Genomic DNA, 23894 nt, shown 5'->3' with positions numbered 1-23894 from the left:
CACACACACACGACAACAAACCAAGACTGCACGCTAGTAATTGTTTGAAGAAACACAGCCATTGTGTCGTATTTATTCAGTCGGTTCTAGGTTCTTGTGTTCTAGGTTCTCGGGTGTTTTGTTGTTCTGAGTTTGACGTCGTCAGTTCCAGGTTCTGAGTAGGTGTGTGGTGTGTTCTAGATTCCAAAGTCTAGGTGTTCAGAATTATAAGCCCTGTCTGCCTGCATCTATGTTCTAGTGTGTTCTAGGTTTGGTGTTTTCTGTTCTAGGTGCTGTTCTGAGTTCTATGCTCCAGATTATGTGCATTGTGTGTTCCGGGGGGGGGGGGGGGGGGGCTGTGTTCCGTGTTCCATGTTCCGCGCAGACTGGCTCAGAACTTGCTGGCTGTCAGAGTCAGGACAAATTTGGGCAGCCGGAGGAACGAGGGGATGAAGGGGGAGAGCCAGGAGAGTCCCGGGACCCGAGAGACGAGGAAACTGAGAGACATGTAGTCAACCACTTTACGACCTGCGAGGGAGAGAGGGAGGGGGAGGGAGGGAGAAGGAGAGAGGGGGAGAGGAGAGGGAGGAGAGAGAAGGTGCGTTATTAACTGATAGAAGAGACAGGGTCAACCAGACATGAACTGATAGAAGAGAGAGACAGGATCAGCTGGACTTTCATACCATCAACATCCTGGAGATTGTAGCGCCGGCAGAGGTCACAGTTCAACAGAACCTTCCCGCTCAGTGACATCAGCTTCTTGTCTGAAAAAATATATATATATATATATATATATATATATATAAAATAATAAAATAAAAAATATATATGGTTAAGTTCAAAAGAAGGAAAATGAGAAAAGAGGGAGAGGTAGAAAGTGAGAGAGAGAGAGAGGGAGAGGGAAAGACAAACAGGCAGCCTCCACACACACACATATTCTGATACTCTCAATAACTGGTGCTAAAAAATGTATTTTTGTCTCTCTCCCCTCACCTCCCCTCCCCTCCCCCTCTCTCACCTGTAGCCAGCTCCACGATGCATTTCCCACTCAGCTCTGGAGTTTCACCGTCTGCAAACGCCTTCCAAATCTGAAACAAAAAACCATGAAAATAAAACACACACACACACACACACACACACTGAGACACACACACACACACACACTGAGACACACACACACACACACACACACTGAGACACACACACACACACACACACACACTGAGACACACACACACACACACACACTGAGACACACACACACACTGAGACACACACACACACACACACACTGAGACACACACACACACACACTGAGACACACACACACACTGAGACACACACACACACACTGAGACACACACACTGAGACACACACACACACTGAGACACACACACACACACACACTGAGACACACACACACACACACACACACACTGAGACACACACACACTGAGACACACACACACACACACACACACACTGAGACACACACACACACTGAGACACACACACACACACTGAGACACACACACACACTGAGACACACACACACACACACACTGAGACACACACACACACACACACACTGAGACACACACACACACTGAGACACACACACACACTGAGACACACACACACACACACACACTGAGACACACACACACACTGAGACACACACACACACACACACACACACTGACACACACACACACACACACACTGACACACACTGAGACACACACACACACCCACACATTGAGACACACACACACACACACACTGAGACACACACACACACACACACACACACTGAGACACACACACACACACTGACACACACACACACACACACACGCACACACACTGACACTGACACACACACACACACACACTGAGACACACACACACACTGAGACACACACACGCACACACACACACACACACTGACACACACACACACACACAGACACACACACACACAGACACACTGAGACACACACACTGAGACACACACGCACACACTGAGACACACACGCACACACACGCACACACACTGAGACACACACACACTGATACACACACACACTGATAGTATATTTAATACAGACAGACACACAGACACACTGACCTCCTCCTCTGCCTTTGAACCCGGGTCTTTGTTCAGCACTTTCTCTGTGATGCTCTCGGTGCGGACGGCCCCCGGCCACAGGGACACCATGGCCACGCCCGCGCCCCTGAGCTCCACAGCGCCATCGCAGGCCAGGCGGTCACACTGCAGGGGCACAGCACAGTACAGCCAGTCAGGGATATAGACTGTAATCAGACTGTCCCTCGCAATGTGTGACGCTTGGGAGCTGCATGGAGTGAATGGTCACTGATAATGTGTGACGCTTGGGAGCTGCGTGGAGTGAATGGTCACTGATAATGTGTGAGGGTTGGGAGCTGCATGGAGTGAATGGTCACTGATAATGTGTGACGCTTGGGAGCTGCGTGGAGTGAATGGTCACTGATAATGTGTGACGCTTGGGAGCTGCGTGGAGTGAATGGTCACTGATAATGTGTGAGGGTTGGGAGCCGTGTGGAGTGAATGGTCACTGATAATGTGTAACGGTTGGGAGCTGCGTGGAGTGAATGGTCACTGATAATGTGTGACGGTTGGCTACTCACAGCTGCTTTGCCCACTCCATAGGGGACACTGAAGAGGTATCGCAGACCCCCCATGGAGGAAATGACGACGATCAGGCCCCGCCCTGCCGGAACCATCATCCGAGCAGCGTACACCGAGCAGATATAGTGACCCCTGCAGGGAAGGAGGGTGAATTACAACCACAGCAACACAAACACGGAGCTGTAAGGGGCAATGGTCACTGATAATGTGTGAGGGTTGGGAGCTGTGTGGAGTGAATGATCACTGATAATGTGTGAGGGTTGGGAGCTGTGTTGATGATGTCACTGATAATGTGTGACAGTTGGGAGCTGTGTGATGATGTCACTGATAATGTGTGACAGTTGGGAGCTGTGTGATGATGTCACTGATAATGTGTGACGGTTGGGAGCTATGTTGATGATGTCACTGATAATGTGTGACGGTTGGGAGCTGTGTGATGATGTCACTGATAATGTGTGACGGTTGGGAGCTATGTTGATGATGTCACTGATAATGTGTGAGGGTTGGGAGCTGTGTTGATGATGTCACTGATAATGTGTGACAGTTGGGAGCTGTGTGATGATGTCACTGATAATGTGTGAGGGTTGGGAGCTGTGTTGATGATGTCACTGATAATGTGTGACAGTTGGGAGCTGTGTTGATGATGTCACTGATAATGTGTGAGGGTTGGGAGCTGTGTGATGATGTCACTGATAATGTGTGAGGGTTGGGAGCTGTGTTGATGTCACTGATAATGTGTGACAGTTGGGAGCTGTGTTGATGATGTCACTGATAATGTGTGAGGGTTGGGAGCTGTGTGATGATGTCACTGATAATGTGTGAGGGTTGGGAGCTGTGTTGATGTCACTGATAATGTGTGACAGTTGGGAGCTGTGTTGATGATGTCACTGATAATGTGTGAGGGTTGGGAGCTGTGTTGATGATGTCACTGATAATGTGTGACAGTTGGCAGCTGTGTTGATGATGTCACTGTTCTCCTCACCTCAGACCCACATCATTGATGTCATCCCAAATCGATGGCGGCACCTCCCAGAATTTCTTCCCCAAGTTATCAAAGATAGGCTGGAAAAAAAAAATAATAATAATAATAATAGCACTAATAATAATAATAATAATAATAATAATAATAATAATAATAATAATAATAATAATCTGTGAATATATAAAAAAGTACATACAGTAAGGGAGAGAGAGAGACAGCGCCCCCTCAATTATACAGGCAAAGCAGGGAACTGCAGCTCAGGCATAATAGTGATAATAACAACAACAACAATAATAATAGTGATAATAATAATAATAATAATAATAATAATAATAATAATAATAATAATGATGAAGCAGTCAGCATGCAGTAAGCGCCTCCCTGTCTCCTCTCCTCACCTGCACGCCTGCGTACGCGTTGTTCACCAAGATATCCAGCCTCCCTCTCTGCTCTCTCCCGATTCGCTCAAACAGGCTCCTGATGTCATCCTCCTTCGACGAATCGCAGGTCACCGGCACGCAAGCCCCGCCTCTAGCCTCCACCTGTAAAAAATTAAAGCGATGACGCACAGGGGTCCCCCAGTTATTATTATCTATTTCTTAGCAGACGCCCTTATCCAGGGCGACTTACAATTGTTACAAGATATCACATTATTTTTACATACAATTCCCCATTTATACAGTTGGGTTTTTACTGGAGCAATCTAGGTAAAGTACCTTGCTCAAGGGTACAACAGCAGTGTCCCCCCCACCTGGGATTGAACCCTCCGGTCCAGAGTCCAGAGCCCTGACCACTACTCCACACCGCTGCCCCGTACCCCCTCTTCTCCCCCCTCACCTCTTTCGCAGTCTCCCCCAGCGTGGCACCGTTTCTCCCGGTAATGTAGACGGTTGCTCCGGCGGATCCCAGCTGCAGCGCGATGCCTTTCCCGATCCCTCGGGATGCTCCGGTCACCACGCACACCCAGCCCGACAGCGCCGCCATCTGACAGAGCAGGGGACAGCAACGGCACGTCGATAACAGCACCCACCCCACTCCCTCACTCTAAAACACCCATTATAAATAAATAAATGCATGCAATCGCAAATTGAGGAACAGGAACCGTGTTGCTTCAAGATTTTTTTAGTTATTTCGAATTATATGAACAGAAATGTTTATAAAATGTCTAGCCACGGTTTTTTTTTTTTTGCGAGAAAAATTACGTAATGGACAAAAAAAAATGAATACAATATAAATAAATACTCACACTGAACTTTGCTGCGCGGTAATGCGCTGTTCTTGCAGGCTAAATAAATGCGTAGCTTTTAAAAGCGCGGTTTACAAATACCTCAGTATTGATATATTACTGCTTTTTTTTAGGGGAAAAAAAAAAGCAGGGGTCGGATTGTCACTTCTGAATTCGCTTGCCCGTTCAAAGGTAAGTCTTTCGTAATTAATCACTTTCTGTTTGTGGGATTTCACAACCACAGAGAGCAAGACGCGGTCCCTGCAAGAAAATTTAAGATAATCGGGTCGGGACGAAACAGAGACGCCTACCGGCGGTAACGTGTAATAACACACACACAGAAAAAAAAAACATACGTTTGTTTTCTGTTATTTGTAATACAGAACAAATTAATTTTTTTTTTTTTTGCTAAGAAATAAATAAATAAACATAACGAGAGCTGCCGCCGTTGCTGCTTTTTCTGCCTCCCGATATTGAGTTTCCTTTTCTAAATCCGCCTTTTGCTTTGAGCGGCTTTGAGGTTGTCTGGAGAATTTTTAAAATAATAATAATAATAATAATAATAATAATAATAATAATACCATCGCCTGTTACTTCTGATCAAAGCAAGTTGGCGCATGTCCTCTAATAGCAGATGACGAGCGCCCTCTACCGCCCTTCTGTAGATAAACACCCCCGTTTCCACTAGTCTAAATCTACTGAATTATGATGTTTTGAGTCCCCTTTTTCCCTCCTTCAATACGCTGTGTATTAACCGCTCTTTGAAGTTTTGAATTTACTTTTGAATGTTCAAGTCCTGTCTAGATGTTTCACTTCCTAATCTAACTTCTTTGACTGTATATCATGATACAACCCTCCCTTAGAATTTGTGTAGTTCTGCGCAGGGTTTTATATCAGTGTTATATAGACTCTGTGTTGGGTAGGTGTGTCGTTCTGCGCAGGGTTTTATATCAGTGTTATATAGACTCTGTGTTGGGTAGGTGTGTCGTTCTGCGCAGGGTTTTAGATCAGTGTTATATAGACTCTGTGTTGGGTAGGTGTGTAGTTCTGCGCAGGGTTTTATATCAGTGTTATATAGACTCTGTGTTGGGTAGGTGTGTCGTTCTGCGCAGGGTTTTATTTCAGTGTTATATAGACTCTGTGTTGGGTAGGTGTGTCGTTCTGCGCAGGGTTTTATATCAGTGTTATATAGACTCTGTGTTGGGTAGGTGTGTAGTTCTGCGCAGGGTTTTATATCAGTGTTATATAGACTCTGTGTTGGGTAGGTGTGTAGTTCTGCGCAGGGTTTTATATCAGTGTTATATAGACTCTGTGTTGGGTAGGTGTGTCGTTCTGCGCAGGGTTTTATATCAGTGTTATATAGACTCTGTGTTGGGTAGGTGTGTAGTTCTGCGCAGGGTTTTATATCAGTGTTATATAGACTCTGTGTTGGGTAGCTGTGTAGTTCTGCTAGCTATAAAGACACAGTCACTAGCTCTGAGGACACAGTCACTAGCTCTGAGGACACAGTCACTAGCTATAAAGACACAGTCACTAGCTCTGAGGACACAGTCACTAGCTCTGAGGACACAGTCACTAGCTCTGTTTGGGCTCCAGTGTCTTCATCAGTGTTACTGAAACTCTTGTCTGCTTGACTCAGTTTCTTAGAAGTCTTTCTTTGTGATGAATATAAAAATCCGCTCGCAGGTAAGATTCTGAACGTTTTCATTGATTCTGCAGTCTTGTGATTGACAGAACGTGGTTTTGCCGCACGTGGGTTCGTTAATCTCGCTCGCCACACAGGCCTCGCGAAAGAAACCGAATCCAATCCTATTTTGCTGTTGAAAAATACCCAGAAGTTTATGACAAAAGCCATGGAAATGCTAAAGAGATTTGAAAGGAAATATAGATTTATTGCTGTATATTAGGAGATACCATCACAGAAGCAGGCCAGCCAATAGGGGAAGCCGCATTTGAAAGGGTGCAGGGCCAATTTCACCCAGCAGGTGACCGGGGGGGGGGAAACTCGTGATCTTTAGGGAGTCTTTTCAGAAGCGTCTGGGACAGTTTGGCAGCTCGGGGCGTGAGCAGCAGAAAACGACGTCGGAGCGGCACACCACAGCAACCCTGCAGGGGTTAAAGTCTGGCGTTCATCCCCCCAGCAACCACAATGGTTTCTCCCGTGATGTAACTGGCGTCCTCGGAACACAGGAACGAAACGGTTCCGGAGATGTCGTCCGGAGTTCCGATCCTAGGAAAGGAAAAAAAAAATAATAATATATATATATCTGCTGGTAAAAAAAAACAGTGAAGATAACGAACTACAGTCAGTCCGGTCAGACAGACGCTCTGAGATGCTGATGCTCTCAATAAGTTTCATCACAGTTATCTCGAATTATCTGGAACAGTGCGACTCCTGTATCGAAGGGAAGCAGCACACCCTGTCCTCCATCTTGGCTCCTGGCGTTCTGCAGCGGTGGGCAGGGAGTCGCTCCGAGCCCAAGTTAAGATGGAGTCAGTTTCTTTCTACTTACCTTTTTATACTGAGATTCTTCAGAAATTCATCGGCGGCGCCTTCGTTTTGCCACAGCTGGGTGAAAACAAACAGACATGAATATAGATACTGTAGACAGCAGCAGTGTGGAGTAGTGGTTAGGGCTCTGGACTCTTGACCGGAGGGCTGTGGGTTCAATCCCAGGTGGGGGACACTGCTGCTGTACCCTTGAGCAAGGTACTTTACCTAGATTGCTCCAGTAAAGACCCAACTGTATAAATGGGGAATTGTATGTAAAAATAATGTGATATCTTGTAACAATTGTAAGTCGCCCTGGATAAGGGCGTCTGCTAAGAAATAAATAATAATAATAATAATAATAGACAGATAGACAGACAGACATCAATATAGATATTGTAGAGAGAGAGAGACTCACAGATACACACAGACACAGACAGACACATACACACAGACAGACAGGCACACACACACAGAGACAGACAGACACACACACAGACAGACACACAGGCAGACAGACAGACAGACAGACACACACAGGCAGACAGACACTCACCGCAGAGCTGAATTTGGTTTTGATTAGTCCAGGGGCCACACAATTCACGCGGATATTCATATGAGCCAGTTCAGGGGCTAAAGCCTTGGTCAGCCCCAACAGGGCAGTCTTACTGACACTATAGGGACCCAGAGCCTAGACAAGAGAAACACAGAGTACAGTAAGAAACGTCTGGGCTCTAGTGCCTTCATCAGCGTTATTGAAACTAAACTGAGTCAAGCAGACCAGCGTTTGGGCTCTAGTGCCTTCATCAGCGTTATTGAAACTAAACTGAGTCAAGCAGACCAGCGTTTGGGCTCTAGTGCCTTCATCAGCGTTATTGAAACTAAACTGAGTCAAGCAGACCAGCGTTTGGGCTCTAGTGCCTTCATCAGCATAATTGAAACTAAACTGAGTCAAGCAGACCAGCGTTTGGGCTCTAGTGCCTTCATCAGCGTTACTGAAACTAAACTGAGTCAAGCAGACCAGCGTTTGGGGCTCTAGTGCCTTCATCAGCGTTACTGAAACTAAACTGAGTCAAGCAGACCAGCGTTTGGGCTCTAGTGCCTTCATCAGTGTTATTGAAACTAAACTGAGTCAAGCAGACCAGCGTTTGGGCTCCAGTGCCTTCATCAGTGTTATTGAAACTAAACTGAGTCAAGCAGACCAGCGTTTGGGCTCCAGTGCCTTCATCAGCGTTACTGAAACTAAACTGAGTCGAGCAGACCAGCGTTTGGGCTCTAGTGCCTTCATCAGTGTTACTTGAAACTAAACTGAGTCGAGCAGACCAGCGTTTGGGCTCCAGTGCCTTCATCAGCGTTATTGAAACTAAACTGAGTCAAGCAGACCAGCGTTTGGGCTCCAGTGCCTTCATCAGCATTACTGAAACTAAACTGAGTCAAGCAGACCAGCGTTTGGGCTCTCGTGCCTTCATCAGCGTTATTGAAATTAAACTGAGTCAAGCAGACCAGCGTTTGGGCTCTAGTGCCTTCATCAGCGTTACTGAAACTAAACTGAGTCAAGCAGACCAGCGTTTGGGCTCTAGTGCCTTCATCAGCGTTACTGAAACTAAACTGAGTCAAGCAGACCAGCGTTTGGGCTCTAGTGCCTTCATCAGCGTTATTGAAACTAAACTGAGTCAAGCAGACCAGCGTTTGGGCTCTAGTGCCTTCATCAGCGTTATTGAAACTAAACTGAGTCAAGCAGACCAGCGTTTGGGCTCTAGTGCCTTCATCAGTGTTATTGAAACTAAACTGAGTCAAGCAGACCAGCGTTTGGGCTCTAGTGCCTTCATCAGTGTTACTGAAACTAAACTGAGTCAAGCAGACCAGCGTTTGGGCTCTAGTGCCTTCATCAACGTTACTGAAACTAAACTGAGTCAAGCAGACCAGCGTTTGGGCTCTAGTGCCTTCATCAGCGTTACTGAAACTAAACTGAGTCAAGCAGACCAGCGTTTGGGCTCTAGTGCCTTCATCAGTGTTACTTGAAACTAAACTGAGTCAAGCAGACCAGCAGTTGGGCTCTAGTGCCTTCATCAGCGTTATTGAAACTAAACTGAGTCAAGCAGACCAGCGTTTGGGCTCTAGTGCCTTCATCAGCGTTACTGAAACTAAACTGAGTCAAGCAGACCAGCGTTTGGGCTCTAGTGCCTTCATCAGTGTTACTTGAAACTAAACTGAGTCGAGCAGACCAGCGTTTGGGCTCCAGTGCCTTCATCAGTGTTATTGAAACTAAACTGAGTCAAGCAGACCAGCGTTTGGGCTCCAGTGCCTTTATCAGCGTTATTGAAACTAAACTGAGTCAAGCAGACCAGCGTTTGGGCTCTAGTGCCTTCATCAGCGTTACTGAAACTAAACTTGAAACACAGCAGCCCAAGACTGATCAACAAACACAAAACAACACAGTATTTGATTAAGTGCGACCGCAGTGACTGGGAATGAAGATAGAGAGGCTCACTTGAAAGGGTTGATATCCTGCGATTGAAGAGATGATAACGATTGAGCCACCCCTAGAAAACAAACAAACAAACAAACAAACAAACAAACAAACAAACAAAGAAAAAAAAACATGTTTTTTCCAGTAAGTATCTGGGGAAAACTCCAAAGCGGCGGTGTGTAATTCAATATGTTAACAAGGGAACATTATTCAGCAGCTTTCATTGGACTCTATGAAGCTGAGTGAGTTCATTCTATATAGAGGGTGTGTAATTCAATATGTTAACAAGGGAACTTTATTCAGCAGCTTTCATTGGACTCTATGAAGCTGAGGGAGTTCATTCTATATAGAGGGTGTGGAATTCAATATGTTAACAAGGGAACATTATTCAGCAGCTTTCATTGGACTCTATGAAGCTGAGGGAGTTCATTCTATATAGAGGGTGTGTAATTCAATATGTTAACAAGGGAACATTATTCAGCAGCTTTCATTGGACTCTATGAAGCTGAGGGAGTTCATTCTATATAGAGGGGGTGCAATTCAATATGTTAACAAGGGAACATTATTCAGCAGCTTTCATTGGACTCTATGAAGCTGAGGGAGTTCATTGTATATAGAGGGGGTGGAATTCAATATGTTAACAAGGGAACATTATTCAGCAGCTTTCATTGGACTCTATGAAGCTGAGGGAGTTCATTGTATATAGAGGGTGTGGAATTCAATATGTTAACAAGGGAACATTATTCAGCAGCTTTCACTGGACTCTATGAAGCTGAGGGAGTTCATTGTATATAGAGGGTGTGGAATTCAATATGTTAACAAGGGAACATTATTCAGCAGCTTTCATTGGACTCTATGAAGCTGAGGGAGTTCATTCTATATAGAGGGTGTGGAATTCAATATGTTAACAAGGGAACATTATTCAGCAGCTTTCACTGGACTCTATGAAGCTGAGGGAGTTCATTGTATATAGAGGGTGTGGAATTCAATATGTTAACAAGGGAACATTATTCAGCAGCTTTCACTGGACTCTATGAAGCTGAGGGAGTTCATTGTATATAGAGGGTGTGGAATTCAATATGTTAACAAGGGAACATTATTCAGCAGCTTTCACTGGACTCTATGAAGCTGAGGGAGTTCATTGTATATAGAGGGTGTGGAATTCAATATGTTAACAAGGGAACATTATTCAGCAGCTTTCATTGGACTCTATGAAGCTGAGGGAGTTCATTCTATATAGAGGGTGTGGAATTCAATATGTTAACAAGGGAACATTATTCAGCAGCTTTCATTGGACTCTATGAAGCTGAGTGAGTTCATTCTATATAGAGGGGGTGGAATTCAATATGTTAACAAGGGAACATTATTCAGCAGCTTTCATTGGACTCTATGAAGCTGAGTGAGTTCATTCTATATAGAGGGGGTGGAATTCAATATGTTAACAAGGGAACATTATTCAGCAGCTTTCATTGGACTCTATGAAGCTGAGGGAGTTCATTCTATATAGAGGGTGTGGAATTCAATATGTTAACAAGGGAACATTATTCAGCAGCTTTCATTGGACTCTATGAAGCTGAGGGAGTTCATTGTATATAGAGGGTGTGTAATTCAATATGTTAACAAGGGAACATTATTCAGCAGCTTTCATTGGACTCTATGAAGCTGAGGGAGTTCATTGTATATAGAGGGGGTGGAATTCAATATGTTAACAAGGGAACATTATTCAGCAGCTTTCATTGGACTCTATGAAGCTGAGGGAGTTCATTCTATATAGAGGGTGTGTAATTCAATATGTTAACAAGGGAACATTATTCAGCAGCTTTCATTGGACTCTATGAAGCTGAGGGAGTTCATTGTATATAGAGGGTGTGTAATTCAATATGTTAACAAGGGAACATTATTCAGCAGCTTTCATTGGACTCTATGAAGCTGAGGGAGTTCATTGTATATAGAGGGGGTGGAATTCAATATGTTAACAAGGGAACATTATTCAGCAGCTTTCATTGGACTCTATGAAGCTGAGGGAGTTCATTCTATATAGAGGGTGTGTAATTCAATATGTTAACAAGGGAACATTATTCAGCAGCTTTCATTGGACTCTATGAAGCTGAGGGAGTTCATTGTATATAGAGGGTGTGTAATTCAATATGTTAACAAGGGAACATTATTCAGCAGCTTTCATTGGACTCTATGAAGCTGAGGGAGTTCATTGTATATAGAGGGGGTGGAATTCAATATGTTAACAAGGGAACATTATTCAGCAGCTTTCATTGGACTCTATGAAGCTGAGGGAGTTCATTCTATATAGAGGGTGTGGAATTCAATATGTTAACAAGGGAACATTATTCAGCAGCTTTCATTGGACTCTATGAAGCTGAGGGAGTTCATTCTATATAGAGGGTGTGGAATTCAATATGTTAACAAGGGAACATTATTCAGCAGCTTTCATTGGACTCTATGAAGCTGAGGGAGTTCATTCTATATAGAGGGTGTGTAATTCAATATGTTAACAAGGGAACATTATTCAGCAGCTTTCATTGGACTCTATGAAGCTGAGGGAGTTCATTCTATATAGAGGGTGTGGAATTCAATATGTTAACAAGGGAACATTATTCAGCAGCTTTCATTGGACTCTATGAAGCTGAGGGAGTTCATTCTATATAGAGGGTGTGTAATTCAATATGTTAACAAGGGAACATTATTCAGCAGCTTTCATTGGACTCTATGAAGCTGAGGGAGTTCATTCTATATAGAGGGTGTGGAATTCAATATGTTAACAAGGGAACATTATTCAGCAGCTTTCACTGGACTCTATGAAGCTGAGGGAGTTCATTGTATATAGAGGGTGTAGGGGGGGGGGGGTTTCTTACCCCCTGGCCTCCATGTGCGGGACCACAAGCTTCGCCAGTAAAAACGTGGCTTTGACATTCACGTCCAAAATCTAAACACAAATAACAAAATTTAAAAAAAATTAACAAACAGACGCTCTGAATTACCCCCCCCCCCCCCCCTCCAAAACAGAATTCCTACCTTGTCCCAAACATCCTCAGTGGAATCCATAATATTCCCGAAGAACGGATTGACGGCCGCATTGGAGACCAGGATATCGATCCCTCCATGATCCCGGACTGTCTGGAAACAAACAGCAAGAGAAAATGCTTCCCTATGCTTTACCAGACCTCTCTGTGCTTTACAATGCTTCCCTATGCTTTACCAGACCTCTCTGTGCTTTACAATGCTTCCCTATGCTTTACCAGACCTCTCTGTGCTTTACAATGCTTCCCTATGCTTTACCAGACCTCTCTGTGCTTTACAATGCTTCCCTATGCTTTACCAGACCTCTCTGTGCTTTACAATGCTTCCCTATGCTTTACCACACCTCTCTGTGCTTTACAATGCTTCCCTATGCTTTACCAGACCTCTCTGTGCTCCCTTCCCTGTGTTTTAGGGGGTCCATGTGTATAATATTTGCTGGTCTGATTTGCAGCGTTAGCCACGCCCCATATTCTCGCTGGTCTTGTTACCGTGGCGACCAGCCTCTCTCTGTCTTCCCTCTTCCCCACGTGGCAAGTAGTTCCGGTCACGTTGAGATTCTGGCTCCTGAGCTCGGCCACGGCGCGGTCCACCTTATCCTTCTGCCTGCTGCTCAGCACAACTAGAGCCCCCTGCTGGGCAAGGCCCCGCGCGGCCGCGAAACCGATCCTGAGGGAAACAACCAAAAAATAAAGAGATAAATAAAGAAATGAAATTACAGTATCGCACGGCAGTGAAATTCATCCTGAGGGAAACAACCCAAAAAAAAGGGAAATTATAATATTGTGCAGCAGTGAAATTCATCCTGAGGGAAACAAAAAAAAGTGAAATTATATTATGCAGCAGTGAAATCCATCCTGAGGGAAACAAACAAACAAAATAATTAAAGCTACACATTTATTTGTCATTTCAGATCTTTATTCTCGTATTTTCAATCACTTTTGGTAACTTCCCCCATAATTTGTTTAAAATAATAATAATAATAATAATAATAATAATAATAATAATAATAATAATAATAATAATTAAAAAGTGCTCCATTGTGTCTGTGTGTTTGTACCTGTGATTATTAGTGCCGGTTATTCAGAAGAAATGATGCGCTCGGCTGTTTATGTTACGTTTTAGCGTCACTGTAATTATAATTGGGATCACTGCAGCATAATTGTAAGTAATTACACTGTAATTATAATAACTAATTACTGCAGAGTTTATTTATTTATGTATTTATTTTGTATTTATAATTTATTGGTCAGGGTTTCTCTCACCCCTCGGTCGAAGCCGTCACCAGCGCTATCTTTCCCTGCAGCTTCCCGCTCGGTCCCGGGTTCGAGGACGACATCGTTCTTTGTGATGAACACAGCTGAGCGCTCCAGCGCCCCCTGGTGAAATGCCTGAGAAGAGCAGCTCTGGCCGGGAGCATCGCGCTGTGTGGAGAGAGAGAGAGAGGGAGAGGAGAGAGGAGAGGCGCAGGTCAGAGACACGGGGGAGCAGTGTGGCAGGAGAGGAGACATCCCATAATATTATTATACGTCTACGGCAGGAGGCTCCCGAGCTAGAATCAAAGCAATACCTACAAAATAAATGTTAAAAGAAACTGAGCAATCGCAACAATATGGAGCACTCAGACGTCATAGAACATAGTTAGGGGTTCTTGAAATTATCGCAATGTCGTCGACATTGCGTCACGTGTGATCTTCCCATGACGTCACAGTACCACATTCAATTCAATGGCGCTTTACAATTCTCTATCTCGTTCGCGCATTAATTAAAGAGATCACATTATTTTTACATACAATTCCCCATTTATACAGTTGGGTTTTTACTGGAGCAATCTAGGTAAAGTACCTTGCTCAAGGGTACAGCAGCAGTGTCCCCCACTGGGGATTGAACCCAGGACCCTCCGGTCAAGAGTCCAGAGACCTAACCACTACTCCACACTGCTGCCCCGGATTAATATTATAATATTGTATATTTTAACAGCAGGGCAGTTTCCCCTTAATAACGCGCATACGTCGTTATCTAAATAAAAACCTTTATTTTGATTTTGCGTGACCTTACCACTTCGACGAAGTATTTTTTTTCTCAGTTTGCGAGCGTAGTTTATTTCAGCTAGTTTTCGTTTGAATTTCTCATCAGCGTCGAAGTATTATTATTATTATTATTATTATTATTATTATTATTATTATTATTATTCACAATTTGCTAAACCAAATCGTTGTCTCTTATCAAGCAAAAAAAACTACTGAATGTCAAGCACACCACCGGAGGATAAAGTTTAATAACTCGACTATATAACTTAGTTGCGAAACCCTGTCACAAACCAATTAATTATTAACCGCCTTTTGTGGGCTGAGGTAATAAAAAAAATAAAAAAAATGTGTAGTAAATTTTTTTTGACACAATCTGCCGCGCCACGGTTTTAATCCGTCGAAGTCAAGTATAAACGTGAATCCGTTTTTATGATTATTATTATTAATAATTACACAGTTAGCTGAGGTAATCACAAACCGTGTCGGCTTCTTACTTCAGTTCGGTTGTTTTAGGGGGTAGTTATTGAAACACGGCTTTCACGGTTTTAGTCAGAAACCGGCGCCATTGTGGCTCAAACGGAGTCAGCTGCGCGTTCAGATCCGCGCCAAAAGAGCCAAAATGGCGGTCAACGGGCTGCAGTTTCACTACCCGCTCATTTCAAGGCGTGTTTTTTGAACGCAGGGTTTAAATAGGCGTGTGTTTTTTTTTTTTCTTTTAAGGAGGAGAGACTGCCCTTTTAAAGGGAATGTGTCGGTGAAGGATAAGTAGGGAAAAGGGTCAACGTTTTTTTAGTTCTGTTTGCCAAATGAAATGTTACGGTTATTCACCCATGACCCCCACGTAACACAATTATTTTAAAAACGCTATGATATTTAATTTAGTTTTTTTTTTTAAAGAATGGCGAAAGGTGACAGTTACAAAGTGCTTACACGGTTTTATTTGTCTGTAACAGAACCAAAAAAAAACACATTAATTGAGCCGAACCGGGCAGCTGTGAAAGGGAGGGACGCTGGGAAATGAAGTCTTTCTTTTTCACACTAATGCGCAAGCGCGGCTGTGAAAGGGAGGGACGCTGGGAAATGAAGTCTTTCTTTTTCACACTAATGCGCAAGCGCAGCTGTGAAAGGGAGGGACGCTGGGAAATGAAGTCTTTCTTTTTCACGTCAATAAGCGCAGCTGTGAAAGGGAGGGACGCTGGGAAATGAAGTCTTTCTTTGTCACACTAATGCGCAAGCGCGGCTGTGAAAGGGAGGGACGCTGGGAAATGAAGTCTTTCTTTTTCACACTAATGCGCAAGCGCAGCTGTGAAAGGGAGGGACGCTGGGAAATGAAGTCTTTCTTTTTCACGTCAATAAGCGCAGCTGTGAAAGGGAGGGACGCTGGGAAATGAAGTCTTTCTTTTTTTTACTTCAATAAGCGCAGCTGTGAAAGGGAGGGACGCTGGGAAATGAAGTCTTTCTTTTTCACTTCAATAAGCGCAGCTGTGAAAGGGAGGGACGCTGGGAAATGAAGTCTTTCTTTCACTTCAATAAGCGCAGCTGTGAAAGGGAGGGACGCTGGGAAATGAAGTCTTTCTTTCACTTCAATAAGCGCAGCTGTGAAAGGGAGGGACGCTGGGAAATGAAGTCTTTCTTTTTCACACTAATGCGCAAGCGCGGCTGTGAAAGGGAGGGACGCTGGGGAATGAAGTCTTTCTTTTAGTTCCGAAGCGTCGGAGCCTGGAAGCCAAACTGGGAACTTTTGTATCCGACACCGTCCAGCGTGTTGTCGAGGGCGGGGGGAAGATAAATGCTGTTGCACCGCGCCGGAAAGCAGTTTTAAATTGACTGGTAAACGAAAAAAAAAAACATCTTAAACTGATTTAAAACTAAAAAAAGAGGGTGATAGAGACCGTTTATTTGAGATTGAGTAGCAATTCCAGCGGGGAGCAACAATGCTGATTAAAGTCAAGGTAAGTTTGTTACGAATAATAATAATAATAATAATAATAATAATTATCAGACTCGGGCCGGAAAGACGCCGCTGATTTCAATGGAGGATCGTTTATGATATGTTGCGCGGCCTTACTCGTTCATAAACTCGGGTTATAAATAATAATCCTACGAAACGGCGCCTAAAATGATTATTTCTTACCCTAAATACCCGCGCGTGTATTTGTGCATCGTCACTGTAGCGACTGACAAACAATTAATCAATTAATTAATTACATGGACTCCTCCGAGCCTCCAAATCCACGATAAACTAGCTTTTTATTTTTAGTCTGTACATATACATTTGTTTCTTAACGAATGGAGGAGGAGATACACGGGTTATTATTATTATTATTATTATTATTATTATTATTATTATTATTATTATTATTATTATTATTATTATTATTTTTTTTTTTTTTTTACAGACCTTGACTGGAAAGGAGATAGAAATCGACATCGAACCCACAGATAAGGTAAACTGGTTTCATAACGATATACTGGCCAGTAATTATGCAGGATTTTAAAGATGGTCAGCGCTCCTTTAAAGGGAGGGGTCAGTGATCATGTTAATAAAGCTAATAAGAGGTGAGAGAATGGATTTTAAAGATGGTCAGCGCTCCTTTAAAGGGAGGGGCCAGCGATCATATTAATAAAGCTAATAAGAGGTGAGAGAATGGATTTTAAAGATGGTCAGCGCTCCTTTAAAGGGAGGGACCAGTGATCATGTTAATAAAGCTAATAAGAGGTGAGAGAATGGATTTTAAAGATGGTCAGCGCTCCTTTAAAGGGAGGGGTCGGTGATCATGTTAATAAAGCTAATAAGAGGTGAGAGAATGGATTTTAAAGATGGTCAGCGCTCCTTTAAAGGGAGGGGGTCAGTGATCATATTAATAAAACTAATCAGAGGTGAGAGAATGGATTTTAAAGATGGTCAGCGCTCCTTTAAAGGGAGGGGCCGGTGATCATGTTAATAAAGCTAATAAGAGGTGAGAGAATGGATTTTAAAGATGGTCAGTGCTCCTTTAAAGGGAGGGGCCAGTGATCATGTTAATAAAGCTAATAAGAGGTGAGAGAATGGATTTTAAAGATGGTCAGCGCTCCTTTAAAGGGAGGGGGTCAGTGATCATATTAATAAAACTAATCAGAGGTGAGAGAATGGATTTTAAAGATGGTCAGCGCTCCTTTAAAGGGAGGGGCCGGTGATCATGTTAATAAAGCTAATAAGAGGTGAGAGAATGGATTTTAAAGATGGTCAGCGCTCCTTTAAAGGGAGGGGCCAGTGATCATGTTAATAAAGCTAATAAGAGGTGAGAGAATGGATTTTAAAGATGGTCAGCGCTCCTTTAAAGGGAGGGGCCAGTGATCATGTTAATAAAGCTAATAAGAGGTGAGAGAATGGATTTTAAAGATGGTCAGCGCTCCTTTAAAGGGAGGGGCCGGTGATCCTGTTAATAAAGCTAATAAGAGGTGAGAGAATGGATTTTAAAGATGGTCAGCGCTCCTTTAAAGGGAGGGGCCAGTGATCATGTTAATAAAGCTAATAAGAGGCGAGAGAATGGATTTTAAAGATGGTCAGCACTCCTTTAAAGGGAGGAGCCGGTGATCATGTTAATAAAGCTAATAAGAGGTGAGAGAATGGATTTTAAAGATGGGCAGCGCTCCTTTAAAGGGAGGGGCCGGTGATCCTGTTAATAAAGCTAATAAGAGGTGAGAGAATGGATTTTAAAGATGGTCAGCGCTCCTTTAAAGGGAGGGGTCAGTGATCATGTTAATAAAGCTAATAAGAGGTGAGAGAATGGATTTTAAAGATGGTCAGCGCTCCTTTAAAGGGAGGGACCAGTGATCATGTTAATAAAGCTAATAAGAGGTGAGAGAATGGATTTTAAAGATGGTCAGCGCTCCTTTAAAGGGAGGGGTCAGTGATCATGTTAATAAAGCTAATAAGAGGTGAGAGAATGGGTTTTAAAGATGGTCAGCGCTCCTTTAAAGGGAGGGGCCGGTGATCATGTTAATAAAGCTAATAAGAGAGAATGGATTTTAAAGATGGTCAGCGCTCCTTTAAAGGGAGGGGCCGGTGATCATGTTAATAAAGCTAATAAGAGGAGAGAGAATGGATTTTAAAGATGGTCAGCGCTCCTTTAAAGGGAGGGGCCGGTGATCATGTTAATAAAGCTAATAAGAGGTGAGAGAATGTATTTTAAAGATGGTCAGCGCTCCTTTAAAGGGAGGGGCCAGTGATCATGTTAATAAAGCTAATAAGAGGTGAGAGAATGGATTTTAAAGATGGTCAACGCTCCTTTAAAGGGAGGGGGCCAGTGATCATGTTAATAAAGCTAATAAGAGAGAATGGATTTTAAAGATGGTCAGCGCTCCTTTAAAGGGAGTGGCCAGTGATCCTGTTAATAAAGCTAATAAGAGGTGAGAGAATGGATTTTAAAGATGGTCAGCGCTCCTTTAAAGGGAGGGGCCAGTGATCATATTAATAAAGCTAATAAGAGGTGAGAGAATGGATTTTAAAGATGGTCAGCGCTCCTTTAAAGGGAGGGGCCAGTGATCCTGTTAATAAAGCTAATAAGAGGTGAGAGAATGGATTTTAAAGATGGTCAGCGCTCCTTTAAAGGGAGGGGCCAGTGATCATGTTAATAAAGCTAATAAGAGGTGAGAGAATGGATTTTAAAGATGGTCAGCGCTCCTTTAAAGGGAGGGGCCGGTGATCCTGTTAATAAAGCTAATAAGAGGTGAGAGAATGGGTTTTAAAGATGGGCAGCGCTCCTTTAAAGGGAGGGGTCAGTGATCATGTTAATAAAGCTAATAAGAGGTGAGAGAATGGATTTTAAAGATGGTCAGCGCTCCTTTAAAGGGAGGGGCCGGTGATCCTGTTAATAAAGCTAATAAGAGATGAGAGAATGGATTTTAAAGATGGTCAGCGCTCCTTTTAAAGGGAGGGGCCAGTGATCATATTAATAAAGCTAATAAGAGGTGAGAGAATGGATTTTAAAGATGGTCAGCGCTCCTTTAAAGGGAGGGGCCAGTGATCATGTTAATAAAGCTAATAAGAGGCGAGAGAATGGATTTTAAAGATGGTCAGCGCTCCTTTAAAGGGAGGGGCCAGTGATCATGTTAATAAAGCTAATAAGAGGTGAGAGAATGGATTTGAAAGTGTTTGAATGGTTTCAGGTGGAGAGAATAAAGGAGAGAGTGGAAGAGAAGGAGGGGATCCCCCCACAGCAACAGAGACTCATCTACAGCGGGAAGCAGATGTGAGTCTCCTTTTAAGATAGCAGGGATGGGAATCAGACTCCTATTGAACAGCAGTGTCACCCATTCCAGGTTTTACTACCAGCTTGATCAGCCCCCCAGTGTGTCTGGGTAACAAGCTCAGGTGTGTCTGATTATTAAACTCCCAGTGAAACCAGGACTGGATCACACTGCTGTGCAGCGGGAGTCTGATTCCTATCCCTGTAAGTGTTGTCCGTTTCTTTTTAAACCTGGCTGTTTCTGATCGTGTTGAGTGTGTGTCATTGTCTTGTCTCTGTGTGACAGACCCTCCCTCCTCCTCTCCCTCCTCCCCTCTCCCTCCCTCCCTCCCTTCCTCCCTTCTCCCTCTCCCTCTCCTCTCCTTCCTCCCTCTCATAATATGTTTAAGTGTCGGGTCTATCCTACAAACAGGGCAAGAGAATGAAACCTAATTAGAAAAGAGAGAGGAGAGGGAGAGTCGGTCTGTCATACAAACAGTGCAAGAGAATGAAACACACTCTCAAGATGATTAGAGCGAGACACCCGACACTGAGAGACATATTATATCATTAAATCTAAATAATGAAGGGTCTGATGTTAACGGAGTGGATCTGTGTGTGTTTGTGCAGATCCTGTTTAGATGTTTTCAGATCCACACGCGCAGTGAGATTCTACAGATCGGGCTATATAGAGGGTGTGTAATTCTATATGTTAACAAGGGAACATTATTCAGCAGCTTTCATTGGACTCTATGAAGCTGAGGGAGTTCATTCTATATAGAGGGGGTGGAATTCAATATGTTAACAAGGGAACATTATTCAGCAGCTTTCATTGGACTCTATGAAGCTGAGGGAGTTCATTCTATATAGAGGGTGTGTAATTCAATATGTTAACAAGGGAACATTATTCAGCAGCTTTCATTGGACTCTATGAAGCTGAGGGAGTTCATTCTATATAGAGGGGGTGTAATTCAATATGTTAACAAGGGAACATTATTCAGCAGCTTTCATTGGACTCTATGAAGCTGAGGGAGTTTATTCTATATAGAGGGTGTGTAATTCAATATGTTAACAAGGGAACATTATTCAGCAGCTTTCATTGGACTCTATGAAGCTGAGGGAGTTCATTCTATATAGAGGGGGTGGAATTCAATATGTTAACAAGGGAACATTATTCAGCAGCTTTCATTGGACTCTATGAAGCTGAGGGAGTTCATTCTATATAGAGGGTGTGTAATTCAATATGTTAACAAGGGAACATTATTCAGCAGCTTTCATTGGACTCTATGAAGCTGAGGGAGTTCATTCTATATAGAGGGGGTGGAATTCAATATGTTAACAAGGGAACATTATTCAGCAGCTTTCATTGGACTCTATGAAGCTGAGGGAGTTCATTCTATATAGAGGGTGTGTAATTCAATATGTTAACAAGGGAACATTATTCAGCAGCTTTCATTGGACTCTATGAAGCTGAGGGAGTTCATTCTATATAGAGGGGGTGTAATTCAATATGTTAACAAGGGAACATTATTCAGCAGCTTTCATTGGACTCTATGAAGCTGAGGGAGTTTATTCTATATAGAGGGTGTGTAATTCAATATGTTAACAAGGGAACATTATTCAGCAGCTTTCATTGGACTCTATGAAGCTGAGGGAGTTCATTCTATATAGAGGGGGTGGAATTCAATATGTTAACAAGGGAACATTATTCAGCAGCTTTCATTGGACTCTATGAAGCTGAGGGAGTTCATTCTATATAGAGGGTGTGTAATTCAATATGTTAACAAGGGAACATTATTCAGCAGCTTTCATTGGACTCTATGAAGCTGAGGGAGTTCATTCTATATAGAGGGGGTGTAATTCAATATGTTAACAAGGGAACATTATTCAGCAGCTTTCATTGGACTCTATGAAGCTGAGGGAGTTTATTCTATATAGAGGGTGTGTAATTCAATATGTTAACAAGGGAACATTATTCAGCAGCTTTCATTGGACTCTATGAAGCTGAGGGAGTTCATTCTATATAGAGGGGGTGGAATTCAATATGTTAACAAGGGAACATTATTCAGCAGCTTTCATTGGACTCTATGAAGCTGAGGGAGTTCATTCTATATAGAGAGGGGGATGCAAAACTTTTGTCCCGAGCTGTAGATCTCTTCTACGCCAGATCGATCCCACTTTTTCAATTCCTCGTCTCTGTTGTTGGGAAAGCACTGTGCCGCCTGACCGCTGTGGGCTCCGCCCCGTTCTCCGGCGGGCTCCGACCTTTATTAACCCTGCAAGGTGTCTTCCTCTCTCTCAGGAACGATGAGAAGACGGCTGCAGATTACAAAATCCAAGGAGGGTCTGTTTTGCATCTGGTCCTGGCTTTGAGAGGAGGAGGAGGAGGAGGAGAGGCGATGAGATGAGATGAACCAGTCCTCCACGATCCCACAATGCACCACCCCTGAACCCCCTCCGTGTAGTATCAACGGTGCCAAAACTCCAGCGTCTTGATTTAACATCCGCCATCTTTTAAAATAATAATAATAAAATAAATAACATACAGAAGAGGCTAGCTTCTATTTTTGTCATTTTTTTTTTTTTTGTCTTTGTTTACTCTGCCCGTTTTATCTTTTTGGTGTTTCAAACAAGCAGTCGGGTAATCGGAAAATACTAAATATATAGAAAACGTTCAGTAAATGTGGTGGTGGACGTTTCAAAGAGAAGGGCTTTCTCAAACAGAGACATAAACTGACAGACAGACAGACACACTGACAGACACTCTGACAAACAGACATGCTTTCTCACAGATTTGATTTCTTCTGGTTTTAATGTGGTTTTTTTTTTGTTTGTTTTTTTTAATTTTTATTAAGCCGCTGTAAAATATTTCTCACAGAAAGAAGAAACACTCTTCCAATATCTCAGACACACAGACTGACTGACACACACACTGACACAGACTGATGCACAGACAGACAGACACACGCTGACAGACACACTGACACAGACTGATGCACAGACAGACAGACACTGACTGACTGACACACACACTGACACAGACTGACGCACAGACAGACACACTGACAGACTGACTGAAAGACACACACTGACGCAGACAGACAGACTGACGCACACTGACAGACTGACGCACAGACAGACACACACTGACAGACTGACGCACAGACAGACACACTGACGCAGACAGACACACTGACACAGACTGACGCACAGACAGACACACTGACAGACTGACGCACAGACAGACACACACTGACAGACTGACGCACAGACAGACACACACTGACACAGACTGACACACTGACACAGACTGACGCACAGACAGACACACACTGACGCAGACAGACACAGACTGACACACTGACACAGACTGACGCACAGACAGACACACTGACAGACAGACACACACTGACAGACTGACGCACAGACAGACACACTGACGCAGACAGACACACTGACACAGACTGACGCACAGACAGACACACTGACACAGACGCACAGACAGACACGCACTGACAGACTGACGCACAGACAGACACACACTGACAGACTGACGCACAGACAGACACACACTGACACAGACTGACACACTGACACAGACTGACGCACAGACAGACACACACTGACGCAGACAGACACAGACTGACACACTGACACAGACTGACGCACAGACAGACACACACTGACACAGACTGACGCACTGACACACTGACACAGACTGACGCACAGACAGACACGCTGACGCAGACAGACAGACTGACACTGACAGACTGACGCACAGACAGACACACACTGACACAGA

At 43.5% G+C, this 23894-nt stretch overlaps 3 protein-coding genes across 6 annotated transcripts; 1 reads left to right on the top strand and 2 right to left on the bottom strand.

Moving 5' to 3' along the window:
• Positions 1-40: 40 nt before the first annotated feature.
• dhrs1 (dehydrogenase/reductase (SDR family) member 1) lies at positions 41-5140 on the bottom strand. Its single transcript, XM_059012525.1, has 9 exons — positions 4880-5140; positions 4471-4617; positions 4032-4175; positions 3634-3713; positions 2651-2783; positions 2112-2255; positions 998-1067; positions 663-743; positions 41-507 (listed from the first exon to the last, which is right to left on the bottom strand). The coding sequence occupies exons 2-9, from the start codon at positions 4615-4617 to the stop codon at positions 371-373; spliced, it is 936 nt and encodes a 311-aa protein (XP_058868508.1). The 5' UTR covers positions 4880-5140; the 3' UTR covers positions 41-370.
• A 1585-nt stretch (positions 5141-6725) lies between these two features.
• Positions 6726-15500, bottom strand: dhrs4 (dehydrogenase/reductase (SDR family) member 4). Of its 4 annotated transcripts, none has more exons than XM_059012529.1 (9): positions 15377-15500; positions 14118-14276; positions 13344-13521; positions 12850-12951; positions 12690-12760; positions 9841-9892; positions 7906-8040; positions 7372-7427; positions 6726-7088 (listed from the first exon to the last, which is right to left on the bottom strand). In XM_059012529.1, the coding sequence occupies exons 2-9, from the start codon at positions 14270-14272 to the stop codon at positions 6974-6976; spliced, it is 864 nt and encodes a 287-aa protein (XP_058868512.1). In that variant the 5' UTR covers positions 14273-14276; positions 15377-15500; the 3' UTR covers positions 6726-6973. The 4 variants fall into 4 exon arrangements, with proteins under 4 accessions (XP_058868512.1, XP_058868511.1, XP_058868510.1 ...); XM_059012528.1 differs by having other exon boundaries at positions 15361-15461; XM_059012527.1 differs by having other exon boundaries at positions 15336-15440.
• A 1093-nt stretch (positions 15501-16593) lies between these two features.
• Positions 16594-22644, top strand: LOC117399011 (NEDD8). Its single transcript, XM_059012530.1, has 4 exons — positions 16594-16834; positions 17282-17329; positions 20034-20116; positions 22395-22644. The coding sequence occupies exons 1-4, from the start codon at positions 16817-16819 to the stop codon at positions 22498-22500; spliced, it is 255 nt and encodes an 84-aa protein (XP_058868513.1). The 5' UTR covers positions 16594-16816; the 3' UTR covers positions 22501-22644.
• Positions 22645-23894: the final 1250 nt, after the last annotated feature.

Source organism: Acipenser ruthenus, chromosome 44 (assembly GCF_902713425.1).
Source record: "Acipenser ruthenus chromosome 44, fAciRut3.2 maternal haplotype, whole genome shotgun sequence".
Taxonomy (NCBI): domain Eukaryota; kingdom Metazoa; phylum Chordata; class Actinopteri; order Acipenseriformes; family Acipenseridae; genus Acipenser; species Acipenser ruthenus.
Note: the sequence above shows the minus strand (reverse complement) of the source record. Positions and strands in the feature narration are given on the sequence as shown.